This window comes from Phaethon lepturus, unplaced genomic scaffold (assembly GCF_000687285.1).
Source record: "Phaethon lepturus isolate BGI_N335 unplaced genomic scaffold, ASM68728v1 scaffold5315, whole genome shotgun sequence".
Classification (NCBI taxonomy): domain Eukaryota; kingdom Metazoa; phylum Chordata; class Aves; order Phaethontiformes; family Phaethontidae; genus Phaethon; species Phaethon lepturus.
The window spans coordinates 45,054-67,177 of NW_010542528.1; the positions used below are offsets into that span (position 1 = coordinate 45,054).

The 22,124-nt window shown below is 42.8% G+C and overlaps 1 protein-coding gene across 1 annotated transcript in view; it reads right to left on the reverse strand.

The window, feature by feature from the left end:
• Positions 1-22,124, reverse strand: part of UNC5C (unc-5 homolog C (C. elegans)) — a gene marked incomplete at its 3' end in the record, with an annotated part of 80,452 nt that overhangs the window by 43,771 nt on the left and 14,557 nt on the right. Inside the window, exons 4-5 of the mRNA XM_010288048.1 lie at positions 16,115-16,258; positions 2,590-2,693 (exon numbers count right to left, since the gene is read on the reverse strand). Of these exons, the coding sequence (XP_010286350.1) occupies positions 2,590-2,693; positions 16,115-16,258 (248 nt within the window). The remainder of the gene's footprint in view (positions 1-2,589; positions 2,694-16,114; positions 16,259-22,124) is intronic.

The window sequence follows — 22,124 nt, forward strand, 5'->3', positions numbered from 1 at the left end:
AATAGTAAGATCTGCTCTAGCATTGATCCATACGAGCTTAGCACAGTTAATTGCAATTGAATATGCTGGGAATTATAAGACTAAATTCCCCAGCTACTGAAAAGAGGACAGAATATATCCCTGAGTGTAGTTGCTCCTGCCACTTTGAGAATAAAATCAAAGAGGAAAAGCAAGGGGAAGATGCTCGGACTCTTGACTCCAGCATTACGTTACACTGAATGTGTATTTTGTACAGTTTCACAGTGTAAGCTTTTCTTCCTCTGTTTTGGTGTTAAATGCAGTGACTACTTCAGAAGCCAGTAAGTGGAAAGAAAAAAAAAAACCAAAACAAAACACAGTGCCCAGAGTGGGCAGTCTGAGGTACGTGCTCACCAAAGCATTTGGAAATGCTGCTCACAGCTGCAGTATATGCGTTTCCCTACTCTACTTGGAATCAAAGCAGTCTTTCACCAAGATGGAAAATAGCCTCAGTCTGCTGCCTGCCTTCTCCCAAGTCCTTTCTTACTTAGTTACCTGCACCATCATATCAGAGACTTCTCTGAACAAATAAACGAAGTCTTAAACAAAGAACTCATTCATCTCTAAATTAAAACAATCGTGTAATCCTTCAAGCCACCAAGTTACCTTTCATCTTTTCATTTTTTTAAATTTATCTTACCAGCTTCAGCAAGTGGCTGTAATAAAGTGTCACATTAAGGTATTCATATTCATTAGTGTTCAGGTCTTTGTTCTTTTAATAGTGTTGGAAAGAATCTACAAAGAGGCTGTATTAGGCGGCTGTCCAATCTGGGTGTTTGATCTCCTTCTGACTTCAAAAGTCAGAAGAGGAAAAAAACCCAACACTGAGAACAGTTCTTTTGAATGTCAGACGGGGAGGATACGATTTCTGAGCCTGCCAAGTGTTAATTGGTGTCTGCCCTGACCACGGTACAAATAAGATTCAGAGCCAGTTAATGTACAGTCATGAATCTCAGCTATTGAGAGAGTGAGCCAGGATTCCAGAAGGCAGGAGAAAGTCCAGTTATTACGAGAGCAGCTCACAGAGGATCTTTTCAGAGATCACTTCCAGGCACCATGTTAAACCATGCTGTTTGGGTCCCAGCCACCTGACCGGGCATTACTGATATTTCCAAGGGAATAACCGGACTGTCTGCTGAAATTTCAGAGGTGGTTGTAACACTGCATTCAAACAAACTACCCGTCATCATCATTCTCTGTTTCTAGCAGAGGTAATGACGTTCCCCAGTACTATCCTGCACCGCTTGAACAACATATCCCATTGCAAACACTCCTGTCGTGGCACAATGGCAAGCTGATTTGATGCGAAGAAGTATCAGAAAGGAAAATAAAAAATGACTGCTACATTCCTGAGGAAAGCCAACTGATTAATATTACGGATTGCAACTGATTAATATTACAGTTGTCAGCAAGCTGGCTCGGCAGACCTAAGTGCTCTTTACAGTTTTGGGGCTCTTAACAGGGAAAGAAAACTGCCTATGGAAAAAGAAAATGGGAAAAATCTTCTATGCTAATTTTTCCTTCTGATGTTTGTGGACACGTTTCTGCGATTCTGATTAAATCTAAACTTGGGTTAGATGGGGAGGTAACACTTTAAGCTTCATCTCCTGAGAAATCAGTCATCAGTGCTGAGTGACAACCACTTTGCTACTTAGCCATGACAGTCTAACTTATCCTAATGCAAATCGGCAACAGTTTCTTCTGCGCGTGGCAGAGGAAAACCGAGGAGAATTCAGATAGGAGAATTACCATCATCAACAATCAATTTTTCTCTGAACAGCCACAGCGGATTTAGGATTTCAGAGGGCCGCCTGTGACTCAGAGACCCCCCACTTCCCGTGAGCAATGAGTCTGACGCTGGAGCCACCACTGCACATAGGGAAGCTCCTGTTCAAGGGGACACCCGCTGCTGTGGGTGGGCACAGATTTTGCTGAAGGGCAGGCTCACTCCTGCCAGGTCAAGGGCAGGGTACCCACTCTGGGTTTACTTAAACACCAGTGGGAAAACCAGATAAACCCCTACAGATGGATTAGTAGGCAGACACCTCCCCTGCTTGCCCCCACGCCACGCTGCTTCACCGAGGAGCCCGTACTGCACCTCGGTACATCCTCTTGTGCTGAGCTGGCTGGCTGGTGCACACACGAGCATCTGCACAAACATGTGAGGGAAATATTATCTGGCAAACTAAAACGTAAAATGACTTTATAACTATGCTTGAAAAGTGCCTCTTAGAATAAGTGAAATGTTTTTTTATTTAAAGGGATACAGAAGGATAGTAGGCTGGTATTAATATGCTCCACCAGCTATGTGTCCTTTGGATGCCAGATATAATTGTGATTTTGGAAAGGGAAGAAAACATCGAAACCAAAACACCTGCAGCCCTGCCCAGCAAGGCACCATAATCCAAAGCCATTAATCAGTTCCCGATCAATCTTGTCTATCAGCAGCAGTCTGTCAGCTCTCCATTACCACCCGTTCACCATGCCATGCCCTAACTCACTGCACCATTAGCCACCAATCCGGCCTTAGCTGGGACATCCGAGTGCCAGGACACTGCTGTTGCTGCTCACCTCCGCTGCTGGGATGCCTTCGGGGGGACGGCACTGGAGCAGGACCTCTTGCTCCAGGGACACTTCTTTCCCCAGGGGCTCCTGCTCAAAAGTTTTGCGGAGATCTGGGGAGGGAGAAGGAGAGGAAAAAAATTAGTAGTATTAATAGCTGGTCATTTAAGTTACATTTGATTGCCATAATGCAGAAGATGTGAGAGGTCTTTCTAAACAGAGAAAATAGCATTTCTGCTCCCTGGAAAGTGAAGCACTTAAAAAAGACTGGGACATGTTTTCACTTCATTCCAACATTAAGTTGTCAAAGGTTTCATAGTGGATTTGTTATTTATATTGTGATAGAGCATGTGAACCCAGCGAGGATCCAAGGCCTCACTGTGGAAGGTCGTGTACGGACACAGAACAAAAAGCAAAAGTCCCTTCTTCAGATAATTTACGTTTGTTAAACTAGGCCAGTGAAGTACAAAAGAAAGTTAAGGAAAGTTGAATAAATCTGTAAAACTAAAGCACATAAGCTGAGTTGCCTTAAGCTCATGCATGCAAGTGTTCATGCTGTGATTTAACGTACTTTTAGTTTACAGGCATTAACTTTACGGCTTTAACTGATTTGTCTTCACTTTATCGCTATCCCTGTAGCACTAAATAGATAATAATAACTAATAATCGTCATGTTGAGCTGAACCATGCTCGGATCCTTGCACAGCACCACAGAAAAGTGGCGTGCAGAGAAGGCATCGAATGCGCCTCCAAACACCGGACCAGTTCATTACACCGGGCAGCTGTGCACTCTGCCTTTTTTGTATGCTTCTGCAATATCTTTGCGTTGGTGGTAAAACGGATTCAAGAAGTTCCCTCCTTACCGCTGGCTCCGTATTTCTGCCATGGACTGGCACCCTCTCCCCTGTGCCAGGGAGGATGGGGTTTCGGAGACCTGAGCACTCCCCCACCAGTAGCGACTGGGGTTATTTCTCCCTGCTGCTGGTTCCTGCTGCAAATGGACGTGGGGACACGTTCAAAGTCACATCAGAGAGTTGGCCTGACTTCAAAAAAAATCTTGCAAAAAAGTTGTTTTTATTTTGCTTTTTGTTCTGAAGTCAGACCAGTTCCCTATGCCAGCTCGCAGCGAGGTTGCACAAATACTCGTGTCATATTAGAAACAAGTCATATGGGAACACTTTTAAAGCCAAATATTTCATATTTTGAAGCCATAACCTGCGGCTGTGCTGGAAAACAGATTGCTGAATTGAACCAGTTTACAAATAAACCATCCAAAGAGTTATTTTTCATCTAGATTACCTCCAAGATCTGATTTACAGCTGACCCCACAAGGAGCTGCATCAGCACTACCAACAGGCAAAACTTGGGGCAGGCAAATGCACAGATGGAAAAGGAGATGGGGTGAGTGCCACCAAAATCTGCTCCTCAGAAACTCGCCTTTGGATAGCACAAGACCTCTGTCTCTTAGCCTATATTGGGAAAACGCGTCTGTTCAACTACCTGGAATTAAATGTCGATCTAATTTTACCATGGAGAAGCTCTGTCATAGCGGGAGATGCTGATTTTAACATAAGCCAAAAACATTGTAAACTTCTGACCCATGCATTTCCCTAGTGAAACTGAGGCATCTCTGTTCTTCCCCTGCACCGCAGGCACGAGAGGAGCGACCCCAAACCCCCCTCCCTCCCCACCACTGGCATTCCTACTCCCTCCGGCACACAGGGCACGGATGCTGAGGGCACCTCTGATGGGACAGGATTTATGGCCACAGTTTAGGGCACAGAAGGATAAGCTTTGGCAGATCTTACTGTGGCAACGTAAGAAATGACTGCCTCCAGCTGTCTGCTCCTTTGGGGGTTACCCTCTGTCGAAAGGTAATGGCACATGCCAATGTCACAGCTACCTCACTACAAATTCCTCCATTTTAACCTCGGCTGTTGATGAAGGGAGCTTTAACCTACAACACTGGGTAACTCATGCCGAAGAGGAGGAGCGAACATCTGGAAGTGATCATTTCTTAGGATGACATGCCAAGCTTCACCAGACTGTGTCTGTCAGCATCCTTGTCACACTGGAGTTGCTCCAGGTCAGGGAGGCCAGTCCATGTGAGAGCGACCACAGCAAGACAACTGACCGGATTAGGTGAGTCTCAGACGCCTGTGCATAGCTCCCACCGCGTTGCCAGCTCTAGCATCACCAGCCCACCAGCTTCATCCCGCCCCCTCTGACAGGCTAACCAGGGGACATTTGGGTTGTACTGCTCAACTTGAGTAAAACCAAACCCCTCCTGGTGCCCTGGGGGTGGGAGTCATTCCAAGGACAAAATGCTGAGTTTTGGCTTGCTGTACTTCTGCGTGTTAGACATAGAGACGAGCAGCTCTTTCAGGAGCTGGTGGGTTTCTCAGGATACAACAGCTTTCCTTTGACCCAGGCTCCTCACACATCCTGTGGGCTTGATAGGTATCCTGGGCACACATAACACCAGGTCAATGCAGTTTGCTTTAGATTAGCAAATAACTGGGGTTATATTGCTAGCAGTACCCATATGATCATATTATTGCTAGTTCCACGGGTATTTCCAAAGGAAAAGAACTCCACATCGGGTATACCTTAGTGCATCTAACAGGTACATATACATGCACGGTGCAGACAATTACAACAGATGTATCATGCTCTAATATCACGGCTGAGGATAAATGAGAAAGTTACAGTGCCGGTAATAGAAGCATATAAGCACAGTAATAAATAGTACATTAATAATAGCTTTCAGGTGTTCAGATATGGAGGGGAGAAGACAGTAGAGGCAGATTAGGTAGATAATAATATGAGCTTTTTCCTTGACACGTTGATTTACTGTCCTGCCTACCCTCCTGAAACATTAATAGAGCTCTGAAGTTCTCCATAGCCTCACATGCAAAATAATGCCCTCTCTCATTAAAGCACTTGCCTTTAAAAAAACCCACAAATTTTAGTGCAGACACATGTAAAGAGCATTAGTCTAGAAATGTGTAATAACAGCAAAAAAATCCCACTTTAACCTCTTTATTATCAATTGCTGTGTATGAACAGCCCCTTTTCCCTGGGAACCGTCGCAGTGGGGCTGCAGCAGGTGAGACGAACCCTGTAGGACCCCGGCTCCCCCGGCTGCCTCCCGCCTGCGGAGCCTTGCTATGTGCGGACGCTTTAACGGCGCCGTTGGCTTCGAGCGGGTCAGTGATCCACAAACTAAAAATACACTAAGTGAGGGCCTTGACATAATAGACAGTAATGTTCTCAAAGGAGCCATTAGAACTATTGAGTAAATGATACTGATTTGTGAAGGAAAAAAAAAAAACAACAAGCCCCAAACACATAATTGTGTATTTAGAAGACTGGGAGCTCTTATACCCTATCCTGTTGGCTCCCTCCCATATGTTCCCAGCTTCACCCCACCAGAACCAGCCACCAGCTCCCTCCGCAGTCATGTTGCCTACAAATAGCTACAGAAGGTGGCTGTGGAGGGCAGGTTTTACCTAACCAAGCATCAGGTTTGCTGGTTGTAACAGAGAAACAAGTCAACAAGGTGGGTTTTTTTAAGTAAGTGATGAAATGGAGGGCCTAGACAAACAACGTAGTCACCTGCTCTAACTAGCATGAAACACCCTGCTGGGACGGCACTGGGTTTTGAAACTAGTTTTTTTTTTTTTTTTGCCTTTTTTTCTATGGCCCTTGCAGTATGATTTCTGTGGGTAACAACGGCGTCCTTCTAATTCTTCAATCTTCAGCTTCCTTTGCCATTTAACAATTATAGTCATCATGGCAACTTCACACTGTTGCCTGGGAGTGGGTAAGCTTGCTAATGTACTGAGGGACTTTGGATCTTTTCCAAGCAGAGTATTTACAATAATATTTTGCACTTTCTCAAAGTGTCATATAAGTTACAATTGCTTACAAGCAAGGACAGAAGGGATACTTTTCCCAGATAATTGTAAAAGACAAATAAAATACATCCTATTTAAAAAAGAAAAGTTTTAACAATCTTCAGAAAATGTGCCCAAAAAAGCAAAACAATAAAACGTGGCTGTGAAGAGGCAGTGTGAATTATTAAAGCCTCAGGTCAGCACCAACCCTGCTAATGTGACGCTGAGAGAGAGCCTTCTCTACCCTCACCTTCAATAGGGAGACACACAAGAGAAAAGGCAGTCGCGCTTTCTTTCCATTATTATTTTGGTAATGTAGAATAATCCCTGATAGTCTACATTAGCAATATTTTCCTCCCCTTATACAGGTAATATTGCTGCCACAGCTCATCTCTTCTGCAGCGGAGCGAGCCTTGGTGGACAGCAATGCTGAAGGGTCCGTCTTGTTTTTCTCACCAGCTCTCACATATTTCACCCAGCTGTCGGTGGGGATGTCACCACCAGGTCCAGGGGACAGCCTGCACCCTCATCAGGCATTTTCCCCCATCTCTAACTTCCCTTCAAGGCTGTCTTCATAAAAGAAAACCAAGGAGAAGAATTAAAATTCTGTTCTGCCACCTTGAGCCAGACTCTATTTTCTTTACTAATGTATAGTCTTAGTAAACTCAGAGGGGGCTCTTGTGGCGTATATCGCAGCACATTTACAGCATACTTAAGATGAGACTTTCCTCCAAGACTCCTGAAATACTCCTGTACAACCCTCTCTGGTAAGGACAGATGGCTGCATTCAGAGCTGCATTGAAATGAGAGAATTTCCACACGCATAAAACTGAAATAGTATAATGGGAAATCAGAATCTCAGTGTACACCATATTGTTAGCTTTATTCCTGAATTGCTATGCTTTTTGGGGAGAGGGGCATTAGATCTTCATTTTGATGCACTGCTAAATGAATTCCTTTTACGTTTAATGCGTTTTTAGCTTACAAACCACGCAGAAGTTGCATTTTCACCTGTTAAAGGTAATAGTTTCTACAAGAACTCATGGCATTTCCCCGCTTCCTTTTCTACCTGTCAACTTATAAGAAAGAGCAAAGAAAGAATGACCCTATTCTTTCTTTTAATCAAATGTATTTTACCTCTTTGCTGTTCTGGGTTTTACTGTGATAGGTGGGTGGGTAAAGCTTTAAGGATATCTTTTATCATTTCTGAGAAATGTGACAAGAGGCAGACCAGACACCTTCCAGGCAGTGCCAATGCAAGGGTGACTAATGAATGAGCATGAAAAACGGACACTTGTCAGCTAGGAATTAGATGTAAACCAGAAACAAACAGAACAATGCAGCATTACTGCCAGGGAAAGATGGATTTCTGCCCTTGGTAGACCTTAAAGACTCCGTGCTCCTTCTAGTAACTCCAGTGTCAACTTTCCTTCTACAACAAAAAATTTAAAAAATGAGCAAGCTTTAAGAGCACAAAATGAAAAACAACATTATTTTCTACCCAACTTTCATATTAACTATGCCCATTGACAGAAGTAGGTTTGGTGTGTGCTTTCAGAGAAATAAGGTTTTAAGAATGTGAAAAGACCTTCACAAGAAGCACATATTTCCCTGTAGAAGATAGGTTGCCTTATATGGGTAAGTACATACAGGCATCCATATAAAACCAATCATGTCATAAGAAAAAAATGCAATTAAAACACTAGGAAAAAAGGGATTATGGCTTGGTATTATTTTAAACATTATTAGAGGATCAATAGGTAGCCAAGCTCTCCAAGTCTACCTCCTACTGCTGAGAATGTTCTCAAGAGGCAAGGTTCAATGCTGTTTTCATTTTACCTAGCTTAACAAAAAATATCCAAATGGAAAAATAATTGTGGAAAAAGAGTGGGAAAATGCCACTGATGTTCTGCAAAATGAAAGAGGATGCACGTGCTTGTGAAAACATTTCTAACTGCATTTATTTCCAAACTTGGATGACTGATGCTGAGTTAAAAAAACATGACTAGTATTGAAAAACTGGTCTGTTCCTCTTCCATTACTTGCCATGATGCGGGTGGAGTTGAGAGACAACTTTTTCTGCAAAAACAGGCACTAGAGACAGAATTGCAATTCTAAATGTAAGAAAGCATGTGCTATCAGGCATGCTTTGGCCTCTCTTTTCCATTCACAGCTGAGTCTACGACCTTTGTGTGGGGATCAGTCACACCGGTGGGTAAGAAATGGAAAGGTTAGGTACAAAAAACTCCTTTTTTTTTTTTTTTTTCATTTTGTCCTTGTGTGGTTCCCGCTCTCTGTTGTTAATTAGATCAAACCAGATTTCCACTGAGACAGTCACAAGAGTGTCATCAGCCTGTAACCCAGGGGATCCCTCTGAAACCTCTACCAATAGCTTTTCTAAGCGTGGTGCCTCGCCCCGCGCAGCCGCACGCGGGGAGTCATCAAAGCCTCCTGCCCCCCTCCAGTGCGCTGCTGCTCACGGGATGAGATCGCGGCTCGACGGGGCTCTGCTCGCATCACATCAGCAGCTGGAGCCGAGGACAGAAGAAATAAGTCAACACCTCCAAACCCCGTCTTTATGCTCAATACACAACCCTGTGACGCTCTTTCCTTCTCTGGAGGGGCTGTTCCACATCTGGTCAGCCCTAAAGACAAATGCCGTGGTACCACAAGGCTGCCCCAGACATCTTCTCAGCTGGGAGAGGACCATCAGGGGTGGTGGAGCTTCCCCCCTTCCGAAGGTGCCTGGCAGCCCACAGCGTGGGCTGAGCTTGTCCGTAGCCCTCCAGTGGCCCAGGGAGCGAGGCCTCAGGCTGCCGTCCCACGCAGCCAAGAAGCAGCATCAGCTTTCACGGCTGAGCAGCTGATGGAGACTGAAGCAGACCTCTTGGAAGCGAACAACATGTTTTGGGGATGCAGGCTGCTAACATCTGCCGACCTGAGGTGTGGAATGAGGTGAGGAACACCCTTTGCTTGCCAGGCTACAATCTGCAAGATGCTTTGCCTGAGCCCAGGACCTTCTCACCTCTTTTATTCCCTATGTATTTAGGGAAGGTGCACGCCTGCCAGCCCCTCATTCTGCTGATGGCATCTTCAGCCAGCTGGGGATAACACTGCACCCCGACGACTCCTTGGAGACTCACCGCCTGCTCGTCTGCAGAAAAAACATTTTTTTCCCATCCTCTCTTCAGCTCCAAGCTAGTTCAGCCAGGTGCTGGTAAGACAAAACAATCTTTTGCAACACAGCTTCCATGTGGGCTATGCTTTTAATGAAGAACGACCCACTCAACACATTTGGTATTAAAACAACTGTAAAAAATACAAGCAAACAAACTTTATCAAGAATTCACTGAGCAGATGGGTTGCCAGGTGTACATCGATGGCACTGTTCTCCTCCTCTAATATTTTTACTTGATAGCTCAATATTTCTTGTTTTTCTTTGTAAGCTCAACCTGCAAACTAACTTATAAACTTAATTCTATTCATTATTTTATTTGGTGGTTGCAGATGGAATCCACAGTTCTTGTTTTTCAAATAAATCTAAATGTAAAGTTCAAATGATCTAACCTTAACAGGCACTTTTTTAGACGACAGATACACTAAAGTTACTAAAGATAGATGTTAGGAACACCAGGTGTACACTGCAATTCACATGCAGAATTTACAGAATTTACAGAATTTACAACACACTGAAACACTAAAACAGAAAATAATATGTGCAAGCATGGTATTTTCTTATTGGTACTCTTTTGATATACCAATCTGACTCACACAGCTGTCTGGTCACTACCAAAATACACACAGAATTTTGTTAACTTCCTGACTACATCTGCATTTCACCATCAGGCATTAAGCAGACTCTACTGAAAGATGATCATTTCTTAGGCACGACAGTGCAGGTAGGATATTCTCAAGGCTCCTACCGAGGGATTAAATTCATACAAATTCAGTAAAGGCGTTTCCTTTTTGTTTTTAAGCAGTGCTACCAGTGAAGTCAAGTCCATCTTAATTCATAAAGCCTTCGCTCTTTGTTACAAAGCAATGTAATTTGTATTTATGACTGTTGCAACTGCATGCTTAAGCTTGGGAGCCGGTGGTGCTTGTTAACTCGGGAAGTGGTACAGAAACACGCCAGTCAGGAGCACAAGCAGACCGCTAGTATCAAATACGTTAAATGCTCAGTTAACTTCTCTGCTGCCCTTTCTGTGATCCGCCGTTCTCTGTTCAGTAATCTCAGCTCAAGACCACGTGCTTCAGTTATCCCTTTTTTAACTGCAAAGCAGCAGATATCGATCAGTAGCAACTGAAACGGTGGGCAAGGAAGGAATCGAGGTCCTCTCTCCGCTAACTCCCGCACGCGCTTATCAAAGCGCACAAAACACGTCTTGGGGTTCCTTTTTAATGCTGCGTAACCTGGACGTACCTTCCTATTAAAATTTTCAAGTGAAATCCTTCCCGGCTCTCTCACCTTATCTTGAAACCCACCCAACTTTGTACCTATTGCAGCGTGCTCCAAGGCTTCGGTGGCTACAGGAACGCGTCCTCCCAGCGCTGCTCGGAGAGGCGCGCGGAGAGAGGCAGGAGAGGCGCTGCCGCAATGCAACGCGGGCCCCAGGACTCAAAGGTGAGATAACCGGGTGTCTGTAAAGAATCCACGATTTTTTTTTCTTCGTTATCTGTTTTTTGTATGACTGCATACCCCTTGTAAGTGGAGATAAACCATCGGGTGAACTACTCTACTTTCCTGCACAGCATTTACCTTATCAGCGTACAGTATCTGACATGCATACATTAGCTACATTCCTTTGAAAAAACGTCCGGGGCGAAAAAAAGGCTTTTGGATAAGTACGTAGGGAGCTAGTATCAAATCATACAAAAGATTAACAAGTGCAGTTCCTTACTACATCAGAGCTTTTTAAAATGTTTTTTTTTTTTTTTTTAATTCTGATTTTAAGATAATGAATAAAGGAAAAGAAGAGACTATCCACATTCATTACACCAAAAAGGATCGGGTAACAGAAAATACAGAGAAAGCTGCTATTTTCTTACAGGTTTTCAACAAATACAAAACCTGGCAGCAGGTTTAGGGCTTATATTCTCACTATATTTTCTCAAGGACAGCATGGGTTAACATCATGAAGTCAGTGAGGCTACAGCAACACCAAACTGGAGCAAATTAAAAGTGAGGCTGGTCTATGCACATGGGCTCAAAGCAATTTGTCTTAGCCACCCCTTTATTATCTGATCTAAAAATTAGGTCAAGTCCTGCAGCTATTGTTTAGTCTTTATCAGATGTATATTCCAGTGGGTTTAACTCCACTCTTGGTTACACAGGCTCAGACCTCGTTCGTCCTTTTAACAGGAATTTTGCCCTGTTAGGTTTTGCCTGTTCAATGACATCAGTCTTGTTACAGAAGAGTCACATTAAAACTGTATATTGGGCTTTGTTTCACTTTCAGCCAAACGAAAAGCTACCCAATCCCCACTCTGTCCTCCCTCCCTTCGCAAAAGTAACATTTTTTTAATTAGGCTGAAAAACTGTATCAAAACATGTTAGTGACTCCTAGTGCTCTACTCTAGGATGTGCCTAGAATAAATAAGAAACGTGTGAATAAATAGGAAATGCATTTTAGCACTTTCATGTGCCAATATCTCAGCAAATTTATTTTATCTTTCCAGCTCCAACAAGATATGCACTAGGTGTCCCTACTTTGTTGGTTACTGAGATACCTCGAATGGCAAAGTGCAAATTAATCCCAACAAATCCGCCTGTTTAAGAGGATGAAATTCTCAGCTCTGTTCTCACAGGGAGACCAGCGCCCCAGGAAGATGAATTCCATGAAACAGGAAAAAAAGCTCCTTTTCAGAAACAGCCTGCACAGAAGGGAGTGATTTCCTAGCGTACTCGTGGTCCAGGAGCGCAACGGCGTTAAATGCCCTGGACACTTAGACAAGCCAGGATGTTGGCTTTAGACTCGGACTCCTTTCCTGTTTTTATTGCTAGCATGGGCAGCCTTTGAAACCAGCAGCATCTTCACTCCATCTATAGATTACTCCCTTCCCGAATAACTGAAGCTCTTGGCCGGAGCGATGTTGCAATTGATTTTCACAGAGAACTTCCACTGACTAGGTTGTTACGTACTTTCTGACACACGCCTGACCCTGCATTAAACAAACACAAGCTGCTTTTCCAGGATGCACATTTTTCACACTTTCAAATTACTTTTTGGTTAATTCTATTACACGCTCAGTGAACAGAGATGCTGCATGCTATTTTTTTGTTTGTTTGTTTTAATGGAGTGCGACTCTGGCCCTTGAGAGGACACAATAATTCCAGAATGAGACCGGTGGGCATCAGGGAGAAAAGAGAAAAAGAGGAGAAGGGGAAAAGAAAGAGGAGAGAGAAAAAGGGTGACAATGAAGAGAGGAATCTGCTTCTTAATGTGCTAGGTGTGGCTAGTTATGCTACAGTTCTACCTGTTGAGATGAAATCACCAGGTTCAGGTATTAAGATAAATGATAACATAACTTAGCCAGAGGACTTTACATGCTCCATTTATCCCTCACCTTTCCCAAATGTGTCAGTGCTCACTTTTTGTACCAATTAAAAGTGAAGACTGCATTGGTGATAAACATGCAACTATAGCTGCAAGACAGAGTTGGACAGTTGGGACTCTTCTTTCCCTCTTAAATTTTTGACATCCTTGATTTTCTGGATTAATAAATACTGCATGGACTCTACCTTGCACCCCAGTCTCATGGCATACTGTGTAACCATCAGAAGACTTACCAGCTGTCTTTAAAGTTTATTAGGAACAACTATTATATTGCCAGTACAGATTCAGTCCTCTGAAGTCAAGGCTGTGAATACAGATGAGTATCGGTGTATCTGAGTCCACAGTTTAAAATAGTGATCTTGTAGGCCAAATGACATCACAAACTAAGGCATATACCACACATTCTATGTCTGAGTTCCTAAAAAAATAGTCCTGAGTTACCTGAGAAATTTATAGAAATCTGTGAAATTGGAAATGGACAATTTTGCAGAGAATGTTCTTTTGCTGCTGTTTGAAAATCTGCAGTTTGAAGGCTTAACACTTCAACCCTTAATCCTAAGGACTCTTGAGTGATCTGCCTGTGTCATAGCTGCCCACGAACCCTAAATTCAGGAACAGAGGTTAAAAAAAATTCAGTAATATACAAAGCCACTTTTGAGTTACAAGCACATAAAACTGCCTGGAATTTATTTCATTAGACGGTTCTAAAAAACCCACCAAGACTCTAGAAAAAACACTGAACTGATTGTTCATCTCTCTCCAAAATACGGTAAGAAAAAGAAGCAAACTCTGTGTTATGATTGCCTTCAATAAAAATTTAGACACCTGGGAAGAAATGCCGATTGGTGTAAAATAACTTGTATACACATAAAATGATTATGTGTTATATAGAAATTAAGTGCATTGGTATGGCAGTTCACGAAAGTTACTTAACCATCAAGTGAAATACACTCGGACTTATAAACTATGTTCATTTAATGGTCATCTGCCAAGGGCTAACTGGCAGGACATGAAAACCTACTTAATGAGTTAACTTCGGAGTCATAATCTAAAAAACCTGTTCAAACATTGCTAAGCCTCTCTGAAGTACTGACTGCTTAGAAGAAAAAAAAAATGAGATCGTTCTCTTATGTTTCAGTACAGAAAAAGAAAATCCTCAGAGTCTTGAAAAGTTTCCTGCCATGGGAAAGCACTATGCACATATGTAATGGCGTTTCTAATTTTGCAGGAAGACTGCCTGTACAATAATTTTAACCCCCCTTAACCCTGAGGAAACTCTTCTCTGATGTTAGTCCTGTAGTCAAAAGCACAGGTCCTCTATTTTTCAGTCAGTTACTTGGACTAAGAGCATTCAAAAATGGGTATTTAAACTGAACCTCCGAGGTGTGTATCTGGATATATACACAGAAGGTAACCCCTCTTCAAGGATTTAACCACGTAACACTTTCTCAAGAACAAAAGAAGAATCAAGCTCTAAATGGAGAGTTTTAAATGACAGAGAGTCTTCCTCTAATGTGTCTCTGAAAAGCTTTTATTTGGCTGGAAGAATTATCTTCCCTCATTATAAATTGTTAGGCACAGTGCAGGAAATATAAGTATGCTGCAAACCCTGCTTCCAATGACCTTTTCTCACCAAATGTGTTTTTACTGAGGTGAAAACAGCGGAAGAGATACAGTTCCGGATGATATATTTTGTTCCCGTTATACAAAACAGGATTTCATCATGTGAAAGAGAAATGGGAGTCCCCAGTGTCACTACTCTATTACAAAGAAAAGCACCTCTTTGAAAATTAATGAACATTACATATTTGCACAGTCAAATGAAGATCTGTTTTCAGGGAACTGGTTGCCCTGTGTTCTTGGGGTCTAAACTGGGAATGGTTCAAAATAAATACTGAGGTTAGTAGCCATGAATAACAAAGATGAAATATTAGGGTTGAGATGACCACTTTCAAACTCGTATTACCAATCTGATTACATTACACGCTAAACACACACTTTTTTCTTTGTTAAGGAACAGCAGCTTTATTGTATGATTGCAGAGATATGTATTTTCAGCTTTGCAGAAAAGGACCTGGGAGTCCTGGTGGACACCAAGTTGACCGTGAGTCGGCAGTGTGCCCTTGAGACAAATAAGGCTAATGGTATCCTGGGCTGCATTAGAGAAAAAATATTGCCAGCAGGTTGAAGGAGGTGATCCTTCCCCTCTATTCAGCACTGGTGAGGCCACACCTGCAGTACTGGGTCCAGTTCTGGGCTCCTCAACACAAGAGAGACATGGACACCGTGGAGAGAGTCCAGCAAAGGGCCACAAAGATGACTAGCACCTCTCCTACAAGTAAAGGCTGAGAGAGGTGGGACTCTTCAACCTGGAGAAGACAAGGTTCAGGAGGAATCTCATTGATGCCTACAAACACCTGAAGGGAGGGTGCCACAGGGACAGAGTCAGGCTCTTTTCAGTGGTGCCCAGTGACAGGACCAGAGGCAATGGGCACACACTGAAACACAGGAACTTCGCTCTGAACATCAGGAAGCACTTTTTCACTGTGGGGGTGACCGAGCACTGGCACAGGCTGCCCAGAGAGGCGGTGGGGTCTCCCTCCTTGGAGATATTAAAAAGTCATCTGCAATCAGTCCTGGGCAACTGTCTCTAGGTGGCCCTGCTTGAGCAGGGGGTTGGACCAGGTGACCTCTGGAGGTCCCTTCCAGCCTCAACCATTCTGTGATTCTGTGAAAGGAACTGCTGTCACCTCATTTCATAGCTTGGCTTTGGTAGTATTCCTACTCATTAGCTTCAGACACTTTTCTTGAGACATATAACTGCTGTACTCAAGAAAAATTGCTTGTGATGCTTTTCCTGCGCCCCCAAAGGAGAAGAATGAGATTTTGCTCTTAAGAACAGGATAAACTGAAATTCTTATGAATGCTTCTGAAGGCCTTAATTTTAGTATGCATCAATAACTGCAGAAAATGCAAAGCCTAACTGGTCGGAAACAACATCTCTCTCCCAAGCAGCAGAGACTCCACTTTTTCTCACCCAAATACCGTCAACTCAACACGCAGAGCAAAGACACTCACATGCAATGCGGACGTAGGCTTTCCGGCTCTTGGTGGTGCCTGCAGAGCTCCAAGCAACGCACTGGCACCAGTAATCTTCAGGCCCGAACAGCTCCTCGACTTGCTGGCGCGAAATCTCAATGCTTACCTCGCGGACAATCAGACCTGTCAGGGTACAAGTAACGCTGGTCAATATTAGGCTTACAGATAGAAAGAAAAAAGTGTAGGTACAGAAGTCTGCTTACAAAGTTGCTGTGAGATCTGACAGCTCTCTACCAACATCAGCGACACGGACTGTCGTAAGGATGTGAAGGGAAAAAACCTCCACTTTATTTGCATAATAAGAGAAGTGGGTGAATGAAAAACTAATCACTGCGATGTTGACTTTCATCACATACCGCATGTATTGTAGACAAGTAAGAGGAACAGCACCTCAGCTGATATAAACTGTACCATGTCCCTAGGACAATTTACATCAAGTGATCCAGCCCAGTTTTATTTTCATATGAATATCATAAAACCACAGAGTCATTCAATTTATATGACTCCCTCAGCCTTCTGTATTTCAACTCCTTTTACTAGACAGATACAGCACAGGGAGAAGTCCCGTTTGCTCTGGCACTGAACTGCCCAGGAAAATGGATTTTACCGTTGCAGAAAATGTCCGGACACTGTGTAATGATGGGCATATGTGCTGCAGTATGGTTATTGAAGCTGCAACTTGGGGACTATTACTGTCATATACACTGCAGATACTGCGATATTTTTTAGGTGATTTTATAATACAAGTGCAATACACTTCAGTGCCTGATGGTCTCCCTGGCCTTGCCCTCCATAACACATCTCAGCGCAACCCCCCCTCAAACCCACAGTTGCACTGACGATGGCAGTGACCCACTCGCTATCCTTCCAAGCAGACTGATGCTTGCCCACATTTCCTACTCAGTGCTCTCTGTTGGGAAGCCCTCGTGCTTCTTCTAAGTGCAAGGAAATATTGCGGCGTCTCAGACACCACTGCAAGGGTTGTTGGTAATGTGTTGGTCCTCTGACGACAACCACTGTGTTTCATACTGACACAACCCCTTTCTCTGCCTCAAAATGCACTGCCTGGTCAAAATGGTCTTAATGCCAGCCAAGATACTGGGTGGGGGTGGGAGAGAGTGCTTACACCTCTTGCCAGCATTTTTGGTCTTTGCTGCCAATGCCAAAGTATCAATAAAATTCGAACGTGTGTCTGCCTGTAGAAAACACCACCTCCGTTTCAAAAATGCACTCTTGCAAACCGCCTTGAATATATAAATTCACATACAAATATTTTGTGTAATAGGACTGATTTTCTTTTTCCTTCCAGAACTGCCAGGAAACTCAACAGAAAGATCCTTGGATCACAGTGTGCACAGTTTGTCCCCATCCCCAAACACCAAAAGGCAGGTCCTTCTGCTGAGAACAGACTTGAGCCCATGGAAGGCCAGCTACCCTCAGCCTCCTGCCACATGGCTTACAAAGTGATATTCGTAATGTGAATGTTCTCAGTTGTACAGTGTGGCGAGTCCCTCAAGGGCTGGAAACCAGGACAGCCCTTTGATTTGCCTCCTGCCTCACAGAGGCTCCATTCAGGGAGCCAACGATTAATTACTGTTTGTACCCACTTGTGCCCTGTCATTGAGGCTGCATGCTGTTTGCATCCAAAACTTGGTTAACAACAGCAGAAAGGAATTCATGCATGTAATACCATAGACTTCTATGGTGGGAATGCCTTCTGATGAGATGCATTTTCCTACTAGAGACTACCACAGCCTAGCTCCCTTTTTATTTCATTATCCTTGACATCTTTAGCCATTGAATAATCAGCTACTTTGGGAGAAACACTTAATAGCTTTCCTCCTTGAAATGAAATACTCAAAATATGGCAACTGCACTCCAAAGAATGGAAACCAACCCGGTGCACGGGCATTTGATATGCAGTGAACACTGTGTTATAAACTTGTTCTGCTTTAATGAGCTAATTTGGCTCCAAAAAGGGTCTGAGGGATAGCTTTTGTCCTGTTGAGAAGAGCATGAAGAGGGTGGGGATGGAGCATGTACATTACATGCATAAAATGGTTATATTTTCCCAGTGCAACCGCTGCTAGCCTAAAGATTACTTCAGTTCATTCCCAGTTTTTACAGCACTAGCCCAGGGAGCCTTTGAAGGTTACAATATTATGTTTTATAATAAGGATGATTATGACACAGCTCGATGGAGCAGTGAACTTTGTAACCCGAGGGCAAAAGCAAGCAGGCTCATAATGACAGTACTGTTTAATAATGATTATGAAATTGTCTTAACATTCAAGACACAAATGCCATTTTTTGATAGTCTGTTGAAGACACAAAACCATACAATAAATAGCTCTCACTGAACGCACCAGCAGAACTTTTTATCTCTGAGATGCTTTCTAATTCAAAATAACAAGCTACTCCAGGTAATGTCTTTTGGGACAGACGTGAAGCACTGATAGGAGTCAGGTTATTCAAAGTAATTTGGTCTTTGATCTTTGAGTCATATCAACAGTTGTGCCATGACCTTCTTTATGTACCAAATAGATGCTGCCTCTTTCTGCTTACAACCAAAAAATATCATTGCCTCTTTGTCCATAAGGTAAACTATTTTTCCTAGAGTCCAAAATGTATCAAACCAGCTGGTGATGCCATGAGATCACCCGGGATGTGAGCATCCACGGCCAGAACTTAAAGCTGATTCAACCAGTCCTTCCGAGCATCGTCCATTGGCACCTCATTGCACAAACAGCCACATCGATTTAGGAGAAACATCTCCCCAGCTGAAATGCACCCAGCCTCAGACTCCGGGACAAGCACAAAGGGATGCGTTTCTCTTGTATCAACTCGCAACCCTATTCCTTCTGCTAACAGACTTCAACATAACCCCTAACAGAAAATCCCTTTCTAGACTAGTTTACAAAAAACACAATCTGCTGAGATACCTCAGAGAGCAACTGCCTTTTTACCCGCTGACCTACTGCTGTACATCAGGTTGCACAGAGGAGCTGGTACAGGCTGTCTGCTTTCATTCAGGAGGGTATCGCTTATCCACCTCACATGGGCACCAAGTGCAGGACAACCCTGGTATGATGACTTCAAACAGATCTTCATCTTATCCCTGTTGAAGCTGCTTCTGCTTCTACATCAAAGAACAGTAGCTGGAGTCGTTAAAAAAAAGAAAAAAAGCCAACAACCCATGTCTCAATATTCCCAGACAACATGACATGCTGTGCCTGCAGTTCAGGCAACTGTTTGTCGAATTGTTTGATTATGGGTGAGTGCACAACCTCTGAGTGCAAAATTAGAAATCACTTTATAAAATCAGTCCCCATACTTTGCCTAAATATATTTACAAGACAGATTAAGAGATTAGCAGTAATTTATGCAGCATATAACCTACCTGGCATTGGCCATTTCTACTACTCCACAGTGCTAAGTAACAAAATGTCACCCTCTCACAGAGAGTATCTCCTCTACCTCATCTTTTTTATTAGAAATACATTTAATTTTTCAGTCTAGTTCCTCACATGGCTAAGCTATACAGCAGGTGAAGATACGCAGAATAAATGTTTTCTTACAACACTTGAGTAAGCCGCACATTTCCAGAATTAATATAATCACATAGATGGTGGCACAATCCACAAGAAGTCAGGATCTTCTTATTTGAAAGCAATGCAATAACAAACACAGCTGAAGGGAGATAACAGAAATGTGGGTAGATAAAATGCTTGACAGGTCCCTTCTAATGTGTATAAATCCATAAAGAGCATCTATACAGTATTTCTAACTCGTACTCTCCCTGTGATGAATAGCTAGAATATGACAGGGGAAAGCATTCGCTTGCACTGTCCAAACTTGATTTACATTCAACAATGTGAGAACTGTTTCTGTAGCCTCTTGCATCCCATCTGGATCTTGGGTATGAAGACAGATATGTGAAGATATTGGGTCAAATTATCACCGTCCTATTTCTGGCAACAAGAACATTTGTGAAGAGAGAAGCTTTAAAATGAAAATGCAGAAAATCAAAGAAATTTAAAGTAATTCTCAAAAATAAACGGTAATTGTATCTTAAGATTGTTCACTGAAAAAAACCACAGATCCTTAAAAATGCATCCCCAGGTTGCTGGGCTCTTTCTGCACAAGTGTTTCTTTGCTGATCTCAGTGAATAACTGCAGCATTCCCAAGAGAAAAGCAATGTAAGAAGTTTTACAACTTGAGTACAAGGAAGTAAAAAAATCTCAGGAAAAAACAAAACCAAAAATATTTGCTGTCCTCTCCGAGTCCTGAGTGTACAGATCTGGATCTGCTTGGTTATAAGATTTGTCACAGAGGTTGCTCAAGGCTGGGGCTATTTATACACACAGGTCAGTCAGATTTAATACACTTACCTAAACCTGGCACCAGAGAAAGACATTACATTCGTGGACTATCCCTAAAGAGAGGTCCAAAACCCTGTAGCCATTAGGAGACTAAATAAACTTGTCTAAGATATCCTTTTAGATCTAATAGCTTTTTGTCCGGTTGAGGACGGAGGATGGCTTACAAAAAGGCTCAAGGCGTTTGGCATAATTAGACTGCAATTATGTCCTAGTCCCACAAATTAAATAGGCTCGTCATGAGTGACAATTTTACATATTTAGCAGCACAGTATATACAATTATTCATTTCAATAAAATAAATGTATCTCTGGGGCTACTACAACTTGGGCTCTGAAAAGGAGCAGGAAGGAACCAGAACTTTACTTATTTCTGTATTTGCACATTAATGAGGGAATCATGGGTGGAGAGAGGCGGAGGGTGGCGGGAGCCTTGCTCAGTCTGCCTACTGCTAATGTGTGCAGCCCAGCGAGCACAGGGGAGAGGCACTGGCTGACGGTATATATCAGAATAAAATTACTACCCCTCCTGGAGCAAAAGGAAGCGTGAAGAGGGAATTGTACCTTATATACACGGTCTTTTATTATAAACTGTATCCTAGAAACACAATCAAGCAAAGACACACTTCATTCACACGGTCCCCAAGCGCTTAACTTGTCTGGCTATACAAACTGCGAGGTAGATTATCTGGTCTTCAGAGGCAGAAATGTTATCTTTTTTAATGTATGCAAATGTAATGTAATTATATGATATTATGGTAGATTATTAGTAACTGCAATACGAACTCCCGGGTTCCGTATTGCACCCGTCGAAAGTAATTGGCAAATTTCCCAATGATTTTAATAGGAGCAGATTTGCCAATCAGACTCATTTCGTTCTAGAGGGAAACAAAAATGTCTTACAAGGTTCTGCAACCAAATATGACTGCTCAAGACAAGAAACGATCACCGTGAGTGTCTGAAAGCAGATTATTATCAATTAATCAAACGTAATTATCCAGCCTGGAGTCAGTCCAGGTCACAGAATTAGTATTTACACCTCACTGGGCATCGTTCTGCCAAGAAATTATTTTCATGTATTTTGGCTGCCATAAGTATTCGGCATTTGATACTAATATCCCACATGTGTGAAAATATTCCTCAGGACTTTGATAGAGCAATTTTAGTGGAAGTATTACACTGGCATGTGTTTGACCCTCTGGCACAACACTAAGCAGGAGCTATTTAGTTGCAAGACTGAACCGCACTTACAAACTCTAAGAAACTGCATGGATAATTTGTTTATTTTCTCTGTAAGTAGAAGTTCAAACAATTTCTGTGCTTTTGTGTTTTCATTTGCCCAAAAGGTATTTCATTAATTAGTAATCACATATGCCGTAGAACACATTTCTCAAGGAGATGGAACTTTATGACCTACTGGTCTGGAAAAAGACATTACTGTAATACATGCATATAGATTGCAGGTGTATCATCGCAGCCACTGTAAATAAGTATGGAAATATAGCCCATTTTCATGCAGGTAACTTGCAATCCTTTACAAGTTCAATTTCTTGAAATCAATACTCAGAGCACCCTCCCAAGCCTGACGTTCAGTGCTGTTGGCTCCCTCC